This window comes from Sesamum indicum, linkage group LG6 (genome assembly GCF_000512975.1).
Source record: "Sesamum indicum cultivar Zhongzhi No. 13 linkage group LG6, S_indicum_v1.0, whole genome shotgun sequence".
NCBI lineage: Eukaryota > Viridiplantae > Streptophyta > Magnoliopsida > Lamiales > Pedaliaceae > Sesamum > Sesamum indicum.
Genome location: NC_026150.1, coordinates 7,605,918 through 7,624,265, shown reverse-complemented (window position 1 = coordinate 7,624,265; position 18,348 = coordinate 7,605,918). Strand labels below are relative to the sequence as shown.

General features: G+C 36.0%; 2 protein-coding genes across 3 annotated transcripts; one reads left to right on the top strand and one right to left on the bottom strand.

The window, feature by feature from the left end:
- Positions 4,224-13,211, top strand: LOC105164017 (methionine--tRNA ligase, chloroplastic/mitochondrial). Of its 2 annotated transcripts, XM_011082560.2 has the most exons (12): positions 4,226-4,568; positions 5,200-5,343; positions 5,425-5,574; positions 6,312-6,479; positions 6,769-6,893; positions 7,092-7,185; positions 7,576-7,674; positions 8,294-8,474; positions 9,388-9,503; positions 11,380-11,535; positions 12,577-12,705; positions 12,831-13,211. In XM_011082560.2, exons 1-12 carry the CDS (start codon positions 4,290-4,292, stop codon positions 12,996-12,998), a joined length of 1,809 nt encoding a protein of 602 aa, XP_011080862.1. In that variant the 5' UTR covers positions 4,226-4,289; the 3' UTR covers positions 12,999-13,211. The 2 variants fall into 2 exon arrangements, with proteins under 2 accessions (XP_020549954.1, XP_011080862.1); XM_020694295.1 differs by lacking the exon at positions 12,577-12,705 and having other exon boundaries at positions 4,224-4,568.
- LOC105164016 (iridoid synthase) lies at positions 15,319-16,979 on the bottom strand. Its single transcript, XM_011082559.2, has one exon. It carries the CDS (start codon positions 16,814-16,816, stop codon positions 15,674-15,676), a length of 1,143 nt encoding a protein of 380 aa, XP_011080861.1. The 5' UTR covers positions 16,817-16,979; the 3' UTR covers positions 15,319-15,673.

Below are 18,348 nucleotides of genomic sequence, written 5' to 3'. Positions count from 1 at the left end.
CTTCATCTTATTGTTCCCTGAGTTGGCATGTCCCTTCGTCTTCCTCTTCCACACTGCTGACCTGACGATGTTGTTACTGGCTTTACTATTAACATTCACTGAAAATGAGACTATAACCAAAACATGGGCTTTACTGTTTATTTCCTCACACAATGTTCAAGAGCAATGAAGCAATTGTTGTTATACGGCAAGGTTGAATTCTTTTTCGACCACTAAGCTCACTTCATACCTCTTGATTTTGGAAAGAAAGTTAGATTGAAACCAATCCCCCTTGTTGCTTGCTACTTCAATGACGAGAAATTTGCAACAATTTTGGGGGTGAAAAATCTGATAACACGTGTCAAGGGCATAAGGGTAAATTGAATTAGAAAAACTGAATATACCCAAAGTAAACAAAGGAATGAATTTTTGAATAGGTAAAAGATACAACAAAGTAAATCATTTATAATTATTTTTTGTTTGTGTGCGAAAATAGCACGGGTTCGGTGGATTTGCACTACCGTATGCGGATTTTGAAGTGGTAACCTACAAAAAAATACGTCAGCATTCTGATGCTGAAGTTAGTATTGAATTCGAGGTAAAATAAAGTAAAAAAGTAAGCAAATTTAATTAAACATTGAGAAATGGTGAAATAAAATTGGCGAAGAGTGCATGGATTCGTGATAATGTACTTAGTGAGAGCTTGAAACAGTGCTTAGCTAGTTAGAGAGTCGTCCCCGACCTGGAGGGACCAAACTTGTATTTATAGAGGAGTGCCCCCTTCTGCTGGGGGTTTATCTTTCTCCCGAGATTCTTGCAGAAATTGGTTTGTTGATTGGATAAGGGACAAGTTAGCCTTGTGCATTAGTAAGAGTCTCCTTCAAACTTGGGAGATTCTTCGCATGCAGAAAGTTCATTCTTGCTTACGCTGGCCTCCTAGAGCTGATGTGGCCTAAGGTAGCTGTTGGCGCTTGCGTTACTGGGATGTCACGTGGGAGAGTGGGCTGCCACGTGTGTGGGCCTTTTGGGTCGGATGTCTTATTGGGTTGTGACCCTGGATCGAATTTGGGGGTGTCTTGGTCCCCCATCCTCCTTCCTGCACTGCTTGGTTATTTGGGTTGTCTGGGCCTGCATGCTTTGGGTTAGGGGTTGGGCTATCCCAGGCATCCCTGTCGATTTTGGTTGGGCCGTCTTAGGCACACATAAAATGCTAGTCAATTTTTCTAGTACGAGAGGCATGATGATGGCCAATCGATGATGGCCAATCGATGATGCTCCGCATGAGCCAGATTTATGTAGTTCTGGACGGGCATTATATGCTACGACAAAAGCATTTTTTGTACCAAGATGATTAAAGGGTCTTCTGTACAAGAGCATGGGGTTAAGATACTGTCCTTTGTGAGAAGCTCAAGGACCTCAAGGGTGATCTTGAAAAAGAGACGTACATTGATGTGATCTTTCAATTTGTTCCTCCCTTCTTTAGCCCTTTTATCTTGGGGGAGGGACTATAGATAACAAAAGCCGGAGGGATGTAGTACTCCCTTATCAACTGTTATATTCCCATGACTTTGAGGACAGATGAGCCCTATTCCAAAGGCGAAGGAGAAGCCCCCTTTTCCTCTTCTCCAGGGGAAGCATCTTCTCACTCACTCCCTCATCTTCAAGATCAGTATCATCCTCGTCGATCAGCCGACAGACCGCCGTTGCCGCTTGGCAGAGACTCCTTCTCCGGCCTCGAGGGAAACTAGACGCAAACCGCTTGTCCCCCTTGAAGTAGCCTCTGAGGGATCATTGTCCGCGAACGTCTCGCCCATAAAATGGATCGACTCATCGTAAGAAGACATACTCTACACAACAAATACTTAGAAAAACTTTGAGGGAGGAATACAAGATACTTACAAAGCTCTTGATGGAAAACACTAGTGATGCCTCAAGAAAAAGGAAAGAAGAAGAAATAAGGAGGAGTTACATGTTTAAAGACGTGGGCGAAAAGTTGAAGGCACACTCCAATAATCGCCAGTGATAGGAGGGGCTCGTAACCATTCTTGCGCGTGGTGGAGGTAGTTGTCACCCCCTAGCAATCGAAAAGGCTAGGCCTAGGCCTAGCCATCATTACCTAACAAAGGCAGAAGCACGACACTTGAGTACATGCAATCAAAAGGACGCGTTAGGGCGGGAAAAAACAAACAGTGGAGGAAGTTGCTTTGAGGAACCCCCTCCAATTGACGGAAGGGCTTCTACTCTAAGGAGTGGGAGGCGTTCTTCCTCCTTAGAGTGGGGAAGATTGAATGATGGGTGTAACCCAGCGCATTTTGGCCCAAGAACAAGTTACAAAGCCCAAACACCACCCCCTTGGGCGAGACCACGACAATGGAGAAAGCCAACTGTGCACAGCCCAACGCGTTCAGCCCAAACACTCGTAGCTGGTCCACTCCTCATACTCGCATTAGTTCTTGAGGCCTGTGTGGCACACACCTGGATCCTCCACGTAGGCCCCTTTAGCTGACAAGGAGTGTGCGTGGCAAGAAGGTCCCCAAGAACTCGGACTCTAACACCCAGCAGACTCCATGCAGACTAGGAATCCCTCTCCGTCTCGGACTCTCGCCCTCACCTGCATCATGATCCTAACAGCATGATCCCTAAACAAACGGGATTTAATCAAGCTTTATCCTAACCAATTATGTCCGTTTCCCAAGAAGGTAGGGAGCCCCATTAGTTCCCTAGTTTAGGAAACCCTTCTATCAATAGGGATTCACCCCCAGACGGAGGGACACTTTCACGTTACAGAAAGTTGGCTAGTACCTTGCCACGCTTCTACTGCATTCATATACACGATTCATTCCTTTCTCCATCATCATATCTTATCATTTTAACGCCTTTCATTATTTCAAATTATTATTCTTTGAATCCAGTACTAACTTAAGCATCAGAGTGCTAATATTTTGTTTTGCAGGTTCTCTTTCTCAAAAGCTCTTGCTTTGTTAGCCCGAATTCGATATCAAGATCCAAGAACTTGGGCTTGTGCTGAAATTACACGCATCAATATCATAAATTAATAAATAATTAAATAATTAAAAAATATTCCATAATTTTTAATAAATATTTATAATTTTAAAATTTACAATTAAGTATACAGATCGAATGTGCAGAAGCATTTTAATGTATTTTGATATGATTTTAACTAAAATATATTTTCAATTTACATGAAAATGAACACCAATATTTCAAATTTTTTGAATTATAATGTTTATCTGGTATCTCATTGATAACTATAATAGCTAATATATAAAGTTAGAAGCTTAATAATTTCATGAAATACAATAATGTTAATGAATAGTTGTTCACGAATATATTATTATGATTAGAGACTTTGATATATATATATATAAATACATATATATATGTATTTTTAATTTTACACAGGCGCTTATTCTATCCAACTACGATTACATTACATAAATAAATAAGACCTTACTAAACAAACATTGATTTTATCCTATTACTATTACACTATATAAATAAATAATACCTTACTTAACAAAATAAATCCAAAAACGAAAGAAAATAAAAGGGATAATTTCACTTCATCTCAAATTTGATATAATTACACACAAATTTTATACGTTTTGAGAAATTATATCTAGCATCTTTGAAGTTTGCTTCCATTTAACAAATAAGTTCTCGATTAGTCAAAATTTACTGAATTTGCTGATATTAACAAAAAAATCAGAAAACAAATTTATATATACCTCTGATTGTCTTATTACTGATTTATTGCATGTTAAATAAATTTTTTTATGAAGAAGTTACACGTATACGTCTTTATGCGTTAATGCATGTAATGTGGTATATTTTCACTATTATAAGGGTAGTTTAGTCGGAAAAAAAGATTTGATGTACAATCAGTCCGTAATAAATCAATCGATGGTAAATATCAATTGTCATTTAGTTTTTTTGGTTACTATCAACAAATTCAATAAATTTTAATAAATGATTAAATTTATTTGTTAGATCAAAATGAATCTTAATTCAATGAATTTTAATAAATGAAAAAACGTATTTGTTAGATCAAAATAAACCTTCATAATACTAAATCTAATTTTTCAAATGATAAAGAGTTTATATTTAGTTATACTAAACTTATGACAGAGAATTTTAATTATCTCAAAATAATATGAGAGGGAATTGTAATTATTCAAAATAAAACGAAATTACTCATATAACAAAATTAGCCTCTCCCAAACCTCTTTTCATTTCTCCCTTGCTTGCAGCTGGCGCCTCCCAACAATTCACTATCCAAACAAACATCAATGGCTTGTAGAGTCCAATACTCGATACAGAACGGCCTCCGCCTCTTCTCGTCATCATCCCCCAACTTCCACACTTCTGTAAAATGCCAAAGAACAGGTTTAAGAAATTCAAAGTTTTTTCTTTCTAAAGGAAGCCTCAACTGCACTTGCAGGGCTTCATATGCTACGAATGCCGCGGACCCTTTTGTGCTGACCACTCCGCTTTACTACGTCAATGCCCCACCGCATATGGGCAGCGCCTACACCACCATTGCAGCTGATGCCATAGCCCGTTTTCAGGTATTACGAAACAAAGTTTGTTTCTAGGCAAGAAATTACAGATGGGTTTCGCGGAAATAAGAGACGTTAAAGGAAAATCGAGCGTGAGTGGAGGAGAATGCATCTCCTTAACGTTTTTGTGTATTTAATTTTTTCATATATTTACCCACACGTTGGGGGAGAACTGTTGTGTTCCCAGGAAATGTTTTTTTTGGAATTGCTTCCATTGCAATGCTATTGTGTTAGCTGATAATCCATAAAAATTAAACCAAGAAAGGACTTGATACGTTCTGAATTTTTGTCATTAGTTATGTTCAAACAATGGAGCGATGCAGAAGCAGTGGTGTTCAGGCATATCTTGACTACAGAGCAGACTTGTATGCTCGTGATATCTGCTTTCAGTCCTTGAGATTCTTCATGATTATTTTGTTATAGTTCCTACCATTTGCTGTAGTTCCCAACATGCAAACATTTATATTATTGCTCTTGTTACATATGTTGTTCTTAACTATGGTTTCCAGTTGCAGACATAGTGTTACGAGCACATTCTTAGTCAGGAGCTTGTTGGCATAATCTTGCTAAGTGGTTCTTTACTTAAAAAGGAAATGTCATTGTAGAATGTAATTGCATGCGCTTTATGTTTGGACTACAGAGGCTTCTGGGGAAAGAGGTTATATTTATAACAGGGACAGACGAGCATGGGGAGAAGATTGCTAGTGCTGCAGCTGCCAATGGTTCCAGTCCTAGTGAACATTGTGATATCATTTCTGAAGGTTACAGGGCTCTCTGGAAAGAGGTAGCCATTGTGTTTGTTTGATACTTTATAACATCTCTGGTTATATCTTTGGCATACCTTGTTGATTCATCTGGTTGGCAGTTAGACATATCGTATGACAAGTTCATTCGCACGACTGATCCCAATCATGAAGCCATTGTCAAGGAATTTTACTCTAAGGTTCTTGCCAAAGGTGATATTTACCGTGCTGACTATGAGGGACTATATTGTGTGAATTGTGAGGAATATAAGGTATTTCCTAGTCTATAGCAAGTTCTCATGGCTGTATTCCATTTTATCATTTATATTACCTATCTAATTTTACTGAAAAAGTTTTTCTCTGAAGAGAGCAAAAGGATATGCGCTGCATGCATGCTAAAGGAGATAATACAAACTAAGATACTTAAAAAGACATAAAATCATGTATTATGATTCTTCGCTGTTGAACTCAATTCATGTGTGGATTTGCATATAGAGGTGTGAGTAGATTGTTATCTTTCAGTATTTCAAATCAAAGGGTATTGATGACTCGGGTGACCATGCGTGGTAGTCAAAGGTCCTCTTGCCATTGTTTGCTAGTCATTTTGTTCTATATATTTGACCACTTGATCAATTATAGGATTGCAATTACATTGGCTGGAGCTACTCTGTTTGTAGTTGGGTTTAGGTGAAATTCTTGCATCCTAAGGAGAGAGAAAAAGAGGGGAGGGATTGGGTGGAGAAATGAAAGGAATCAGTAAGGGCAGATGACCGGGACATTTCATTACTTTAAGAACATTTTTGAGATGATTTGATTGTATTACATATGCACTGGGATAACATAGACTGTAGGGCTATTGGACATGTATTATATGCATTTGTGATCTAAGGAAAGCTATATATATATATGTACGTATATATGTACATGTGTATCTGCGTGTGCGAATTGGTCAAGAATTTTATTTTTGATAGCTGGTAATGCGCTGTTGCTTGAATTTCTCAATTGGTAGGATGAGAAGGAATTGTTGGACAACAATTGTTGCCCAGTGCACCTGAAGCCATGTCTGCTCAGGAAGGAAGACAATTATTTCTTTGCGCTATCAAAGTATCAAAAGCAATTAGAAGAGATTTTGATAGAGAATCCGGATTTCGTGCATCCTTCTTTTCGCTTGAATGAGGTTTTGTAACTCTTTATTTTTTTCAGCTTTTGATCTTTATGCTCTTGGTAATTACTTTTACATGTGACTTCTCTATAATCAGTTCTTTTAGAATTCTATTGACGCTTGCTTTTATAATGGGAACATGGAATCCATATTCATAATGGGCGCATAAATGAAGAAATTAGACATCAATTATTGGAAGGCATTAACAGGAAACAGCATATAGATCTTGTTTGAACTTATAAAACAAGTCCAGTTGATGGCTTCACTTTCTTTTGACACCCTTTTTCTAAACGAACTTTCCTAGGTGCAAGGCTGGGTCAAAAGTGGCCTGAGAGATTTCTCCATTTCTCGAGCATCAGTGAGCTGGGGCATTCCAGTGCCTAATGATACTAAGCAAACTATATACGTATGGTTTGATGCTTTATTGGGGTAATCTAATGCATCCTTGAGTGACTGCTTAACTATTATATATTTGTGATCTGGAGACCTTTTTCTGCCAAACAAGTTCTCTGCATTTGAATTTGCTTCCTTGTCATCCTAAATACTGCTCTACTTTGAGGCTTTCTTTTGCCATTCTATTCTCTTTATTTATTTTCCTCCTTCCCATTTTGTTGTCTTGTCAAACAGTTACATATCTGCTCTCTTGGAGGATAACAAACAGCCCAGCTTACAGACTGCCATTTCCTCTGGTTGGCCTGCATCACTGCACTTGATTGGGAAGGTAATGTTTTAGTTGGATGGTTCGTTGTAGCACTCATCTCTATGTTCTTTGGTATGAGTTAACAATTAGTAATATGAGGCCAACTCCAATAACCCTTTCAATCATCCAGAACTCGAAGGCTACGTCATTTGTATCACTAATAATTCTGAGAAACGCATCCTTACCAAGAGCTTAGAACAAGACTTCCTTTTTTCTTGTCTTAATAGAAATTATTCTAGGTAGTCTCATCAGTTGTGGGCCTTGTCCAACATGGTACAAAGTAAATTTATGGACCTTGTGTAGTTTTAAAAGTTTTTGGAGAAGTTAAGGAACTACATCTTGGAGAACCCTAATAGTCTAGTTTTGGGAAGAGCTCATATTTGTTAACTCATTTTCCCAAATAATATGCAGGACATATTACGGTTTCATGCAGTTTATTGGCCAGCAATGTTGATGTCAGCTGGGATAAGCCTTCCAAAGAAGGTCTTTGGTCATGGATTCTTGACAAAGGTATTAAAGTTAGATTCAAATGGAATTCCCTGTCTTCTGGAACTTTAATATTTCTTTCTGACATGTACTATGCCATCTAACACAGAGTCCATGCTATTTATTGACCATTTATCTTGAACTCAAAGATCGTACTCCCCTATTTGCTGTCTTTTCGTGGAATTAGAACTCATATGACTCAACATAGCTTGTGGTCAAACCACTTATCAAGAGCCTATGTAATTCAGATTTTCTTCTGTACAATATTGCTCTGTTCATAAGGATTCATTTTTAAGATGATCTTCCATAACAACTTTGCTGTAGTCTAAATTGACAATGAAGTACTTCTGTGTTGCTTCTTGTACATAGTCTCATTTGGATTATGTTTTGCTTCTATTCAGCTATGGCCATGTTCAATAAAATTTCAAGTATTTCCTTTACAAAGTAGTAGATATTGCACAAAATAAATTGTTAAGCATGCATCTGATATTTGTTTTGTGTTCATAATTTTTCATTAATGTCAAATTTTGTTAGCATGTCATGTTTATCTTTTTACCCCTGTTTTAATGTCAAATTTTTGTTTGCATGTTACGTTTATCTTTTTACCCTGTTTTAAAGTAGAGCAGTGCTTTTTATATACTAGGATGGCATGAAAATGGGGAAGTCGCTGGGAAATACCCTTGAACCTACTGAACTGGTCCACAGATTTGGACCTGATGCAGTCAGGTATTTCTTCCTTAAGGAGGTGGAGTTTGGTGGTGATGGGGACTACTCAGAGGACCGCTTCATCAATATTATTAATGCAAATCTTGCTAATACTATTGGTAAACTATCTTCCCCTATTACATGAGTACCTAATCGAGTTTACTGTCCTGTTTTGTTTTGACACTTTGTAGGCTATTGGGAATCTTACTCAAGCTGCATTTGGAAGTGTTTTTACAAATGAGCTTTAGCTGAGCCAAGTTGGATATTCATGCATTGCTTGTCTATCAGATAATTCCATGAATATGCGCATTTCTTTGTTACTTTTCTAAATTGACCAGCTGCAAACATCTTTTGTCTGAAAGAAAATATATGGACAATAATGGCGGGTTTAATAAATTGTTTCTTTGGGAGAACCAAGTGTTCTTCAATTTTTTGTGTGTAATGTTAAAAGAATCAGTTTTGTTTCCTTTTTTTTTTTTCCTTTTCTTGATAACTTTTGGTATTGATGAGAGAATTAGTAGAAGAAAAAAAAAGATGATTTGGATAATTGTGAAGGCTAAAGATTGTTCTACTTGAGCTCCATGGATAAAAAGTAGTGTAACTTGTTCTTTCTTTCTTAAATCACAGCTAGGAAAGAAATTTAAAGTTCTAAGAGAAAAATGGCGATAGTAATTAGATAAAGGGCATAGCAAGAAATTTAATGTGATACTACAGGGTTATTTTAGGGGGAAAAAAGTTATGAATCCATAGACTTGCTAAACTTCTATGCATAGCATAAGTATGTCAAGATTACAAAAACCATTAGTTGATCATAAAAAAGACAAATTAAGAGAAAAGGAAAAAGGGATGTTTGTGTTGGCATGTAACTGGGATAGCCTTATTCAATCCAGACTAGCAATCAAGAACATCTCCATTTATTTGCTGTTTGAACCAGAGTTCATGAATATCAACATCTGTATTGTCCTTCCATATTGGATGGCCTTACTCCATCAGATTTATATTTGCAGCAGTATAATCTTGACTTTCCTTCAGGTAATCTTCTTAATCGTACTCTTGGACTTTTGAGAAAGAATTGCCAATCAACTATTATGGTTGATTCAGCAATTGCAGCAGAAGGAAATGCATTCAAGGATATTGTTGGGAACCTGGTAAAGTTCACATACAAATTTAATCTTTGGTTATGGTTTGAGGAAATTGGTCGAGTGGTAGGAGGGGTAGTCAATAAAACTATAAATTATCTTTTAGTTTCCTTTTCCTTTTGAATTATACAGTACTGTTAAACTGCTTGATGTGTTTTCTTGTTCATATGGCCTGTTTCCTACATAATTGATTAGGGGTGTTTTGCTATGATAAAAAAGAGCTTATGAGTTCCAGATGCTTATTAGATAGTATTGATTTATAGAATGTCAGATGTGCACAGAAAAATATATAAAGTGGTTGCATAGAAAAATAAGTATTTAAAGCTTAATGTTATGTTTGCTAAACTGAGTGCCGAAAAAGTGCATGTGTCCATGTCTAAATTGGATTTTGTAGCTTGTACTGGGGGGGAGGGGATGCGCTACGCTTTGCTACTTTGAATGGTCAGTGAAATGAGCTTTAAAGCTTGAAGTTGCTGCTAGAAATTTGATTATTAGGATCTTTATATGCTGCTGCTTGAGCTTCCGTAAAGCAAACGCAAGAGAAAACGTTTGTATAGGGGTTCAAATCTCTAGGAAAGTCAAAGCTTCTCTAGAGAGATCACAAATAATTATATGATGGTGGTGGTACAACGGCAATCCATCAAGCCAATCCTATCGACCCATCCAGACCGCCCAGATTATATGAGTTTGGATCCAACATGAATTAAATTGGTGTAAGTAGTGCGATTTATTGAATGGGTTTATTAACTTCGTATATCATTAAGAAATTTAAAATCCAAGAAATCTTTGCCAAAAGAATTGGATTTACTAGCTCTTTGCATGGAGCTCTTTATGCTACACTTTTACTGCTACAAGTATTACTATTACATATTGTAATTTTAACATTATTTCTCTCAAGTATACACTCCCTCCAAATATTAAATGTTCAATTATAGGTTGATACGAGCTTAGATGCAAGTTGAAAGGTTAGTTTGCGCTTAAAATAGTGGTAGAGAATTAGTGGTTTCACAATATCACTTCAAGTGAGAGGACTGCTATTTGAAAGATCTGCATTTTAGGGAAAGCAATATTGTTTGTGAATGTCCCAGAAAATAGAAAGGAGCATAGGGTCTTGGATAACTGTTTTTGTCCTTTATTTTAGTTTTGCCATGTTGTATCCAACTTAATCGAGCCAAGTATATTGTTAGGGAAAATGAGCTGTAAACAAATTAGGAAGATTGATCTGAAAATCCTTAAATTGAGGGAGTTGATTAGATAGTTTCAGAGTTAGGAGTTATTTAGTCTCTTTTCCTTTCAAGACTTCATGTGGTAAATATAGTAAGTTCATGTACTATGATAGGGCTAATCCTTCGGATATCAGAAATGTAAGAGTTTAAGATCTAATAGCTTGATTCGGGGGATCATGTTGGACTTACACTTGTATATGATATTTAGTGCCCTCTTGTACTTCAAAATACATGAGAAATAAGAAGATTTTCTTCTTTCATATCGAATTGCATACTTAAGATTACATTTTATACACTTGGTATGGACATGTTAAATGAAATATAAGGATAACACACTAATTTACTCAGAAGCTACAAATTGCTGGACAAAGGGAGATAAGCGTGGAAAGAGCCATTTGAGTTGTTTGACGTAGTTCTTATTTGGTATATCCCAATGGGTTAACAATAAAATGGATTACTAAATTGACTGAAATTATAAGATTGATGCATTTATCCATCCCATTGATAGCCACCTGTTTAGATCCATCCACCTAAATGACAAATTAACCTGTGTGGTGGCCACTACCATTTCATTTTCTCGATATAGTTCTTCTTCGTTCTGATGGGTCCTATTGCTTAGACTAATTGGCAGGGTTTAACCTTTGGTCACTCCATTACAGGTTGACAAAGCCAGGCAGCACTATGAGAACCTTGAACTGTCATCAGCTTGTGAGGCTGTGCTAGAGATTGGTAATGCAGGGAATGTATATATTGATGAAAAAGCACCATGGTCTCTTTTTAAGCAAGGGGAGTCTGGTTTTGAAACTGCATCAAAGGTTTCTTTTCCATTCTGCTTATTTTATCTTTCATAGCATACAGAAACATGAAATGTTTGCATTGGGTGGCAGTTGGTTCTTCCCACCTTGCCTACATATCCAAACATATATGGCATGATATGGGAATGTGTATATAAAATTTTTTTTGCCTGAGGTGAGAGATAGAAAAGTTCCACCTAATTTGATTCCCTTAAGAGGGTGTTTGGCTAAGCTTATGAGCTTGTGAAAACATCGTAAAAGATGTTTGAAAGAGATTATAACCTCTTGAATACGATTTGGCAAGTTTTTTGTTAAAAAAGAGCTTACGAGATCCTATTTTCTTTAAACTTCTTATAAGCTCTATATGATTAATATTACACAAGACAAAAATATCCTCATTATTTTGGCTATAGTTCAATTTCAACCTTCACATATTTCACCCTATTTTTGAATGAATGAAGGATTCTCTCTCTCCAGCCCTAATCTTTATGATGCTTAACGTTGTATGAAAATCTAATATTATATTACATTTGCATTCATTCTCGTGTCAAATCTTTCATTTTTGTAACAAAAGGGATTAACTGTTAAAATTTGATTTTCATATTTTTACAAAAGTACTTTAAAAAGACTATATATAAAAAAATAGCTACTTACCTTATCTTGATGTTATCATGTTTTTTTTTGTCATTTTATCAATAAAAGGAACTTATTACGCCAAACACCCGGACATATCTTGTTAGATGTGACAACTTTTATTAGCTTTAATGTTTTATTTTATTCAAACCTTTGGGATTTTATTTTTTTAAGTAAGATCTAACATCTTATGAGATGTAGGAATTTATACATGTATTAAATAAGCTTAGCCAAACCCCCTCTAAGTCAAAAAGTTTAGAGCATACCTGAGTCCAGTACATATACATTTCATCTATCTTTAATTTTCTCTAGACATGTGTAAAAGGTGTATATTTATGCATGAATGTAAGAAGCTTTTACTGTATCTTTTTGCTATAAAAAGCAAAATGAAAAAAAGATGATAACCTAGTTTCTTTGTTCATTGAATAGGACTTAGTGATTGTGTTGGAAGCAATAAGAATTGTAGCAATTGCCTTATCTCCAATCACGCCAAGTTTATCTTTGAGAATATACACCCAGCTCGGCTACTCCGAGGACCAGTTCAATGCTGTCTCCTGGGTCTGGCTCTCTCTCTCTCTCTCCCCTCTGCCTGCATTATGCAAACGTGCAAGCTGCTTATTTGTTTCCTGTATGTTTAACACTACTGGCACAAGCCTTTAATAATACTCTAATGATTGTTGCAGAGTGAAACCAGGTGGGGTGGGCTAAAGCCCGGGCACATCACTGCTCAGCCAAAACCTGTTTTCGCTAGAATTGAGCTTGAAACTGACTTAAACAATGCCACTTCAGAAACTAAGAAAGCCAGTAAGAAAAAGGAGAGGCAGAAGACGGAGAAGGTAGTCGAAGCCTAAGAATTCTGTTGTCCTCAGGATAGGCTTAAAAAATCTAACACACTTCTTGTAAAAAGTTAAACTGTGAATGTGTTACATGGTTCAATCTTTATATGCTTCTTGAGCAACGTTCAATTCATCTGATGTTGAGCAAATTTTGTTATAACTACATTACTGTCCAAGCTTTGGAGAAAGCTAAAACTGTAAGGAATAAGAAATGACGTGTTGATGATATTTATTGTAGTTTGCACCCACCAGGAGTTACTGAAAATACCATGTTCACAAACACCAAAATTTTCATCTTTTAGTCCTTGTGGGCACTTAAAAACTAAGAGGCTGTTTCGGTTGTAATTATAAGATCTTGAGAACATATAAATATATTTAAGAGCTTCTAAGGTCAATGTTATAAGAATGTATCACGGGATGATAAATCAATTTTCTTTTAGGATATTTTTACAATTTCCCACCTAAAGTTTTGGTCTAATTAACATGCATCCCTTTACATTGAAAAAACGGAAAAATATATTTTGCTATTTGGATTATACACATTTTTATACTTTACCACATAAGTAATTTTTGTAGCGCTTTGTTGTCTCTACCGAAGAAGATTAAACAATACCATTCTGGCGTTATTGAATGAAACATTCCATCGCGATTCCTACAATATGTTAGGGACACAATGTTTTGCATTCCGCATTTTGTGAAATGTTTATTTTGTTGCTCAGCTTAAGACATTATAAATGAAATTACAAGAAAAATTGGTAAAATTTGAACAAAATTTCTTAGCATAGATATAAATGAGAATTAATTAGATCACTTGTCATAGTGAAGTAGATTAAAAAGATAAATGAAAATCAATTAAATGGATTGTCGTGTAAAGTAAATATTATAAAAAGTAAAATATGTTAGATGACAGATGAGAATTAATTAAATTATTTGTCCCATAAAGTAAAAAGTTTTTGTAGTAATATATTTTACTTATCATAAGTTAATAAATGCTTAGCTAACTATACATAATATTCATACAAATTTTAATAAATATTTATAATTTACATCTAGAAAATTTAGCACACATTGAATGTGCAAAGGGTGCTAGTACTATTAATAAAGCATGATAATGGTTTTGGTCTGTTTACATTTTATTTTACTAAAATACTCTTTTCAATTTATATATAAAGTAACTACTCCATGCGGTGGAAGCTAACAACAATTAACAGAGATAAAATTGTTTTAAAAACAAAAACTTTAATTGATTCTAAAAGCATATTTGATATGCGCATAAATAAAAATAATTGATAAATAATTCATTAAAAACATCGTTATTTATGGAATAAACAAGTTTAAGTTGCCTTTCAAATGTTGCATAGGGGTAAAATTATCCGAAAATCTGCCAAAGGACTAAAAGTAAGCAATTTTGTAAGTTACTGGACCTAAACAAAAATGGATTATCGGACTAAAATTAAAATTAAGCATACTTACCGGACTAAAATAATACTTTTTCCTTTTTTTTTATATTTTCCACACAAGGCGAGTGTGCTAATTACTAGTTATTAATAATTGAGCACACTCAATTGTGCAAAATATATACAAAAATAGTACTTATATTTTTAATTATATTTACATATTCATGAATATAAAAATACATTTAAAATGAATGTATATTTTTAATTGAATGGTATAATAGTATGAGATAATTATTTTATGCATAAATTGAGAAGGGTATTTGTGTAAACTAAATATATAAACACACCAAAAGCCTCTCTTCATGTTTCATTAATTGTACAGATATATCTTGAATCAAAATTTAAAATTAAAAAAAAAATAGTAGATTAATTCATTTAAAAACGAATCTTTATATTTAAAAAGTTCATTAATATAATTTTGAATTCAAATAATTCATTTCATCAACTTTTTATACCAAAAAAAAAATCGATTAATGACTTTATCTATATTTATGGACCAGAAAAACTATTGGCATTCTTCATTTATGAATTCTTTACTTATTTATATTCAATTTTACTGTTCATATTCTTTTAACTATAACAATTTATTTTTAGTAAAACTTTAACAAAATTTAACTTTTGAAATTTCAGATTTTTAATCTTTGTTTAGTTATTAAATTAAAAAAATAGAATTTTTCTTATTAGTATAGTTTGTATTCTAAATATTAAAGGAAGTATGTTTTCTACAACCTTTGGTTTTATTAAATAACAAATTATTAATGATAAAGATCACAACTTAGTTTTAGCTACTTGATGAAAAATTTTGGAGAAAAGTATATTTTATGGAAATTTTTGGAGAATAAATCGCATTAACAGAGGCAACTTTAATTACACGATGGTAAAAAACAATTAATATCAGAATTACAAAATATACTCCCAAAATACAAGCAAATATTGCCAATATCTGTTCATAGTTAACTACCAACATGAGACTTGTAGAAGTGGGGGAATGTATCAGCTGAGAGCACGAGGATTTGGCCATAAATTACATGAATACTTCTGCCCTTCCTTCCACAAATTGATAAAAGAAAACCACTTCAAAACAAACTCATAAAATCAAAGTACTAAATCCCATCCTTATTTATACACATTCTTGATTCAGAAATATTTTGAGGGCCAGACCAACTTAGTGGTGCACCTCATCCCAAGCACCACCTCTCATCTCCATAGCTGAACTGCTACATAGTTGAATGATCACGGGATATATTTCTCGGCCCTCATCACATCAATCCAATACAATATCGAATCCAAAACATGGTACCTAGTCTTGAATCCCATCAGATCAGCCTTCTGTCTAGTAGCCAACATCTTCATAGGACATCGGAACAAAATATCAAGAAAGTCCCAGTTAGCCAATTCTTCCATCTCAGTGCGCACGAGCCCCTCCTTTGCGACTATTTCTTTCCAAACCCCTCCTTTGTCAGCCATGGCAGATGAAAACATCAAATCCCCACAAAACGTGCACTTCTCTAGCCCGTCCACCCCAAGCTTAGCACCGATAGCCGGCCAGATCTCCTTCCATGAATAAGGTTCACCATTTACCGCATTGAAAACTTGCCCACTACCAGGTCGCTGCACGGCTGGATCATCACTAGTAGCAGCCCAAACGTGTTGCTCGGCCACAAGACGTGCATCAGAGGCGTCGATGCACATTTCTTCCCAGCATCCTTTAGTGCCCCCGAAAAGAAACGGGAGGTTCAGATACTTACAGATAGTTCCATATACACATATGCTGCCAATGAAATTGTACAAAGTAGCCCGAGAGCAACCCATGATCAGTCCAGGCCTGTGAATCGTCCAAGCCACCTTATGACTCGGCAGTCTATCTTGCAGCAAGTCTTCAAGGGCGTAATAAAAGTTATACCCTGTAGCCACCCTTGGGGATTTCTCTTCATAGTGGCCGACTTCTTTGCCAAGAGAATTACCTTGCAACGAGACGTAATGCTTAGTCCCAGTCTGGAGAGAAACGTGCCTTAGCGCCTTGGCGTTTGGGAGGACGGCATTAAGGACGTTAGCCATCATGGCCTTATTCTGCTCGTAACACTCAGAGCTATCCAGAGGAAACTGGCTAGCCCAAGTGACCCAGAATATGTGGGTTATGTCCTCTAATAGAGACGGGAGCTTTGCCTGTGTTTCCAAAGGGCTAAGGAGGTCGCACGAAATGAAATGGTAGCCAGGACGCTGCCGTACCATCTCGATGTTGTCTGGCCGGCGAGCAATACCATAAACCTTCCATTTACGTGTCGCAAGAAGCATTCTTGCGAGTTCCTTCCCCACCAGCCCAGTCACTCCAAAGATGGCTGCTACACATGTGTATTTTGTATCTTCTAGAGCCATAGTTTCTTGATTGATTAGCACAATGAATGTAAATAATAGAAAGAATCGATGATACCATTTATAGCAAACAGCCTAATAATTCACACGAATGAGCACTTTTAAGCAATCTCCTTATTTATAGGAAAGAATTCTGGCTTTCTCCTTAAGCATTTCAGCGTATCTAGAAGCTAAAGCTAGGTAAGAGGAACGTTTCGGTATGGTAGAAAGCATTATATAACTATCTTTGACTATGACATCAAGTTGGCGATATGTAAGGAACTACTTGCGGCGTGAAAGCATTGATGGATGGCTCATAGGCCGGCACATAGGAGCACGTTGGCGATATGTAAGCAACTAGTTGCGGCGTGAAAGCATTGATGGATGGCTCATAGGCCGGCACATAGGAACACCAGCCGTAATCTTGTTGGCATTTCATTTGGAAGGAATTCTACTAGAATTTTTTATGTAATTAGTACCAGAGCACATGTATGAGGATGTAAGGACAGCCTGCCCATCATTTCAGTTGATTAAACAATAACATTAACTTAATTAATTTTGCACTGGGATATTTATTACTCTTGTTCCATCAAAGCTTGGACCGTGGGCCGCGGGCAAGTTGAACCCAAAAGGACTAATAAAATTGGGATAAAGAATACTTTAGTCCTTTATCATTGTCACGGATTAATTTTGGTCTTCTAACTTTGTCAATATTAGATTTAGTCCTTTATCTTTCAATTTGGCGTAAATCAGGTCCTTCAGCCTGTTTTATGACCATTTTTCCCTTTCAAAGGAATTAGCTAGATAATCTATTTTCATGCTCTTAAAACGGCCCAACATGCTTCCGAAATAAATTAAGACCATATAAATTCATACCTTGCTTTGACCGTTCGATTTTCGGGTATTCCAAGTCCTTGGTTTTACGAACTTCTTCCAACCACACTATCGCAACACCGCAGGATCTTGGCTCCTTCAGTAACAAAACAGCACAACCCTATTTCGTTTCCTATCTTAGGGTGTAAAAGGGACTCCAATATAGGGCATTAATAGAATTTTGGACAAACAGGTCGAACAGAAGCCTAACTTTTAGTGAAGAAATATAGAGAATATTACATAGATATTATTCCTCCGTTGGAGGAAACAATTATTTAGCCTCTCATGATGTAGAGGACTTGACTTGTTGGGGAAACCCCCATAAACTGAAAATTTAAAGTACTACAGAAGATTGAAAACTACTTAAAACTCTAATACTTTGAAGAGTAGGAGAAGTTTTCTGATGTCCCCCTTCTGCTTCATTACATCTTTATTTATAGGTGTCCACGGATTTGAAATTCGGACTCCAAACTTGTTTTGTGATGACGTCATTGCCTTCGTCATCGCCTTGTGATTTCCAACTGTCGGTCATAATGGTTTGTCGGTTACATGATTTCCAGCTGTCGGTCATAATGGTTTGTCGGTCACATGATTTCCAACTGGCTGCTTTGCTGACTGTTGGCTTTTGTTGTTTTCTGCCGACAGTCTTATCCTCTCGATTTTTTACATCGTTTAATTTTTAT

Excerpts from the sequence above, each read along its gene's own strand:
- LOC105164017 (XM_011082560.2), top strand. The coding sequence starts at position 4,290 with ATGGCTTGTAGAGTCCAATACTCGATACAGAACGGCCTCCGCCTCTTC. Across the intron at positions 4,569-5,199 it reads ATGCCATAGCCCGTTTTCAG|AGGCTTCTGGGGAAAGAGGT; the intron begins GTATTACGAAAC and ends TTTGGACTACAG. Across the intron at positions 6,480-6,768 it reads CTTCTTTTCGCTTGAATGAG|GTGCAAGGCTGGGTCAAAAG; the intron begins GTTTTGTAACTC and ends GAACTTTCCTAG.
- LOC105164016 (XM_011082559.2), bottom strand. The coding sequence starts at position 16,816 with ATGGCTCTAGAAGATACAAAATACACATGTGTAGCAGCCATCTTTGGA.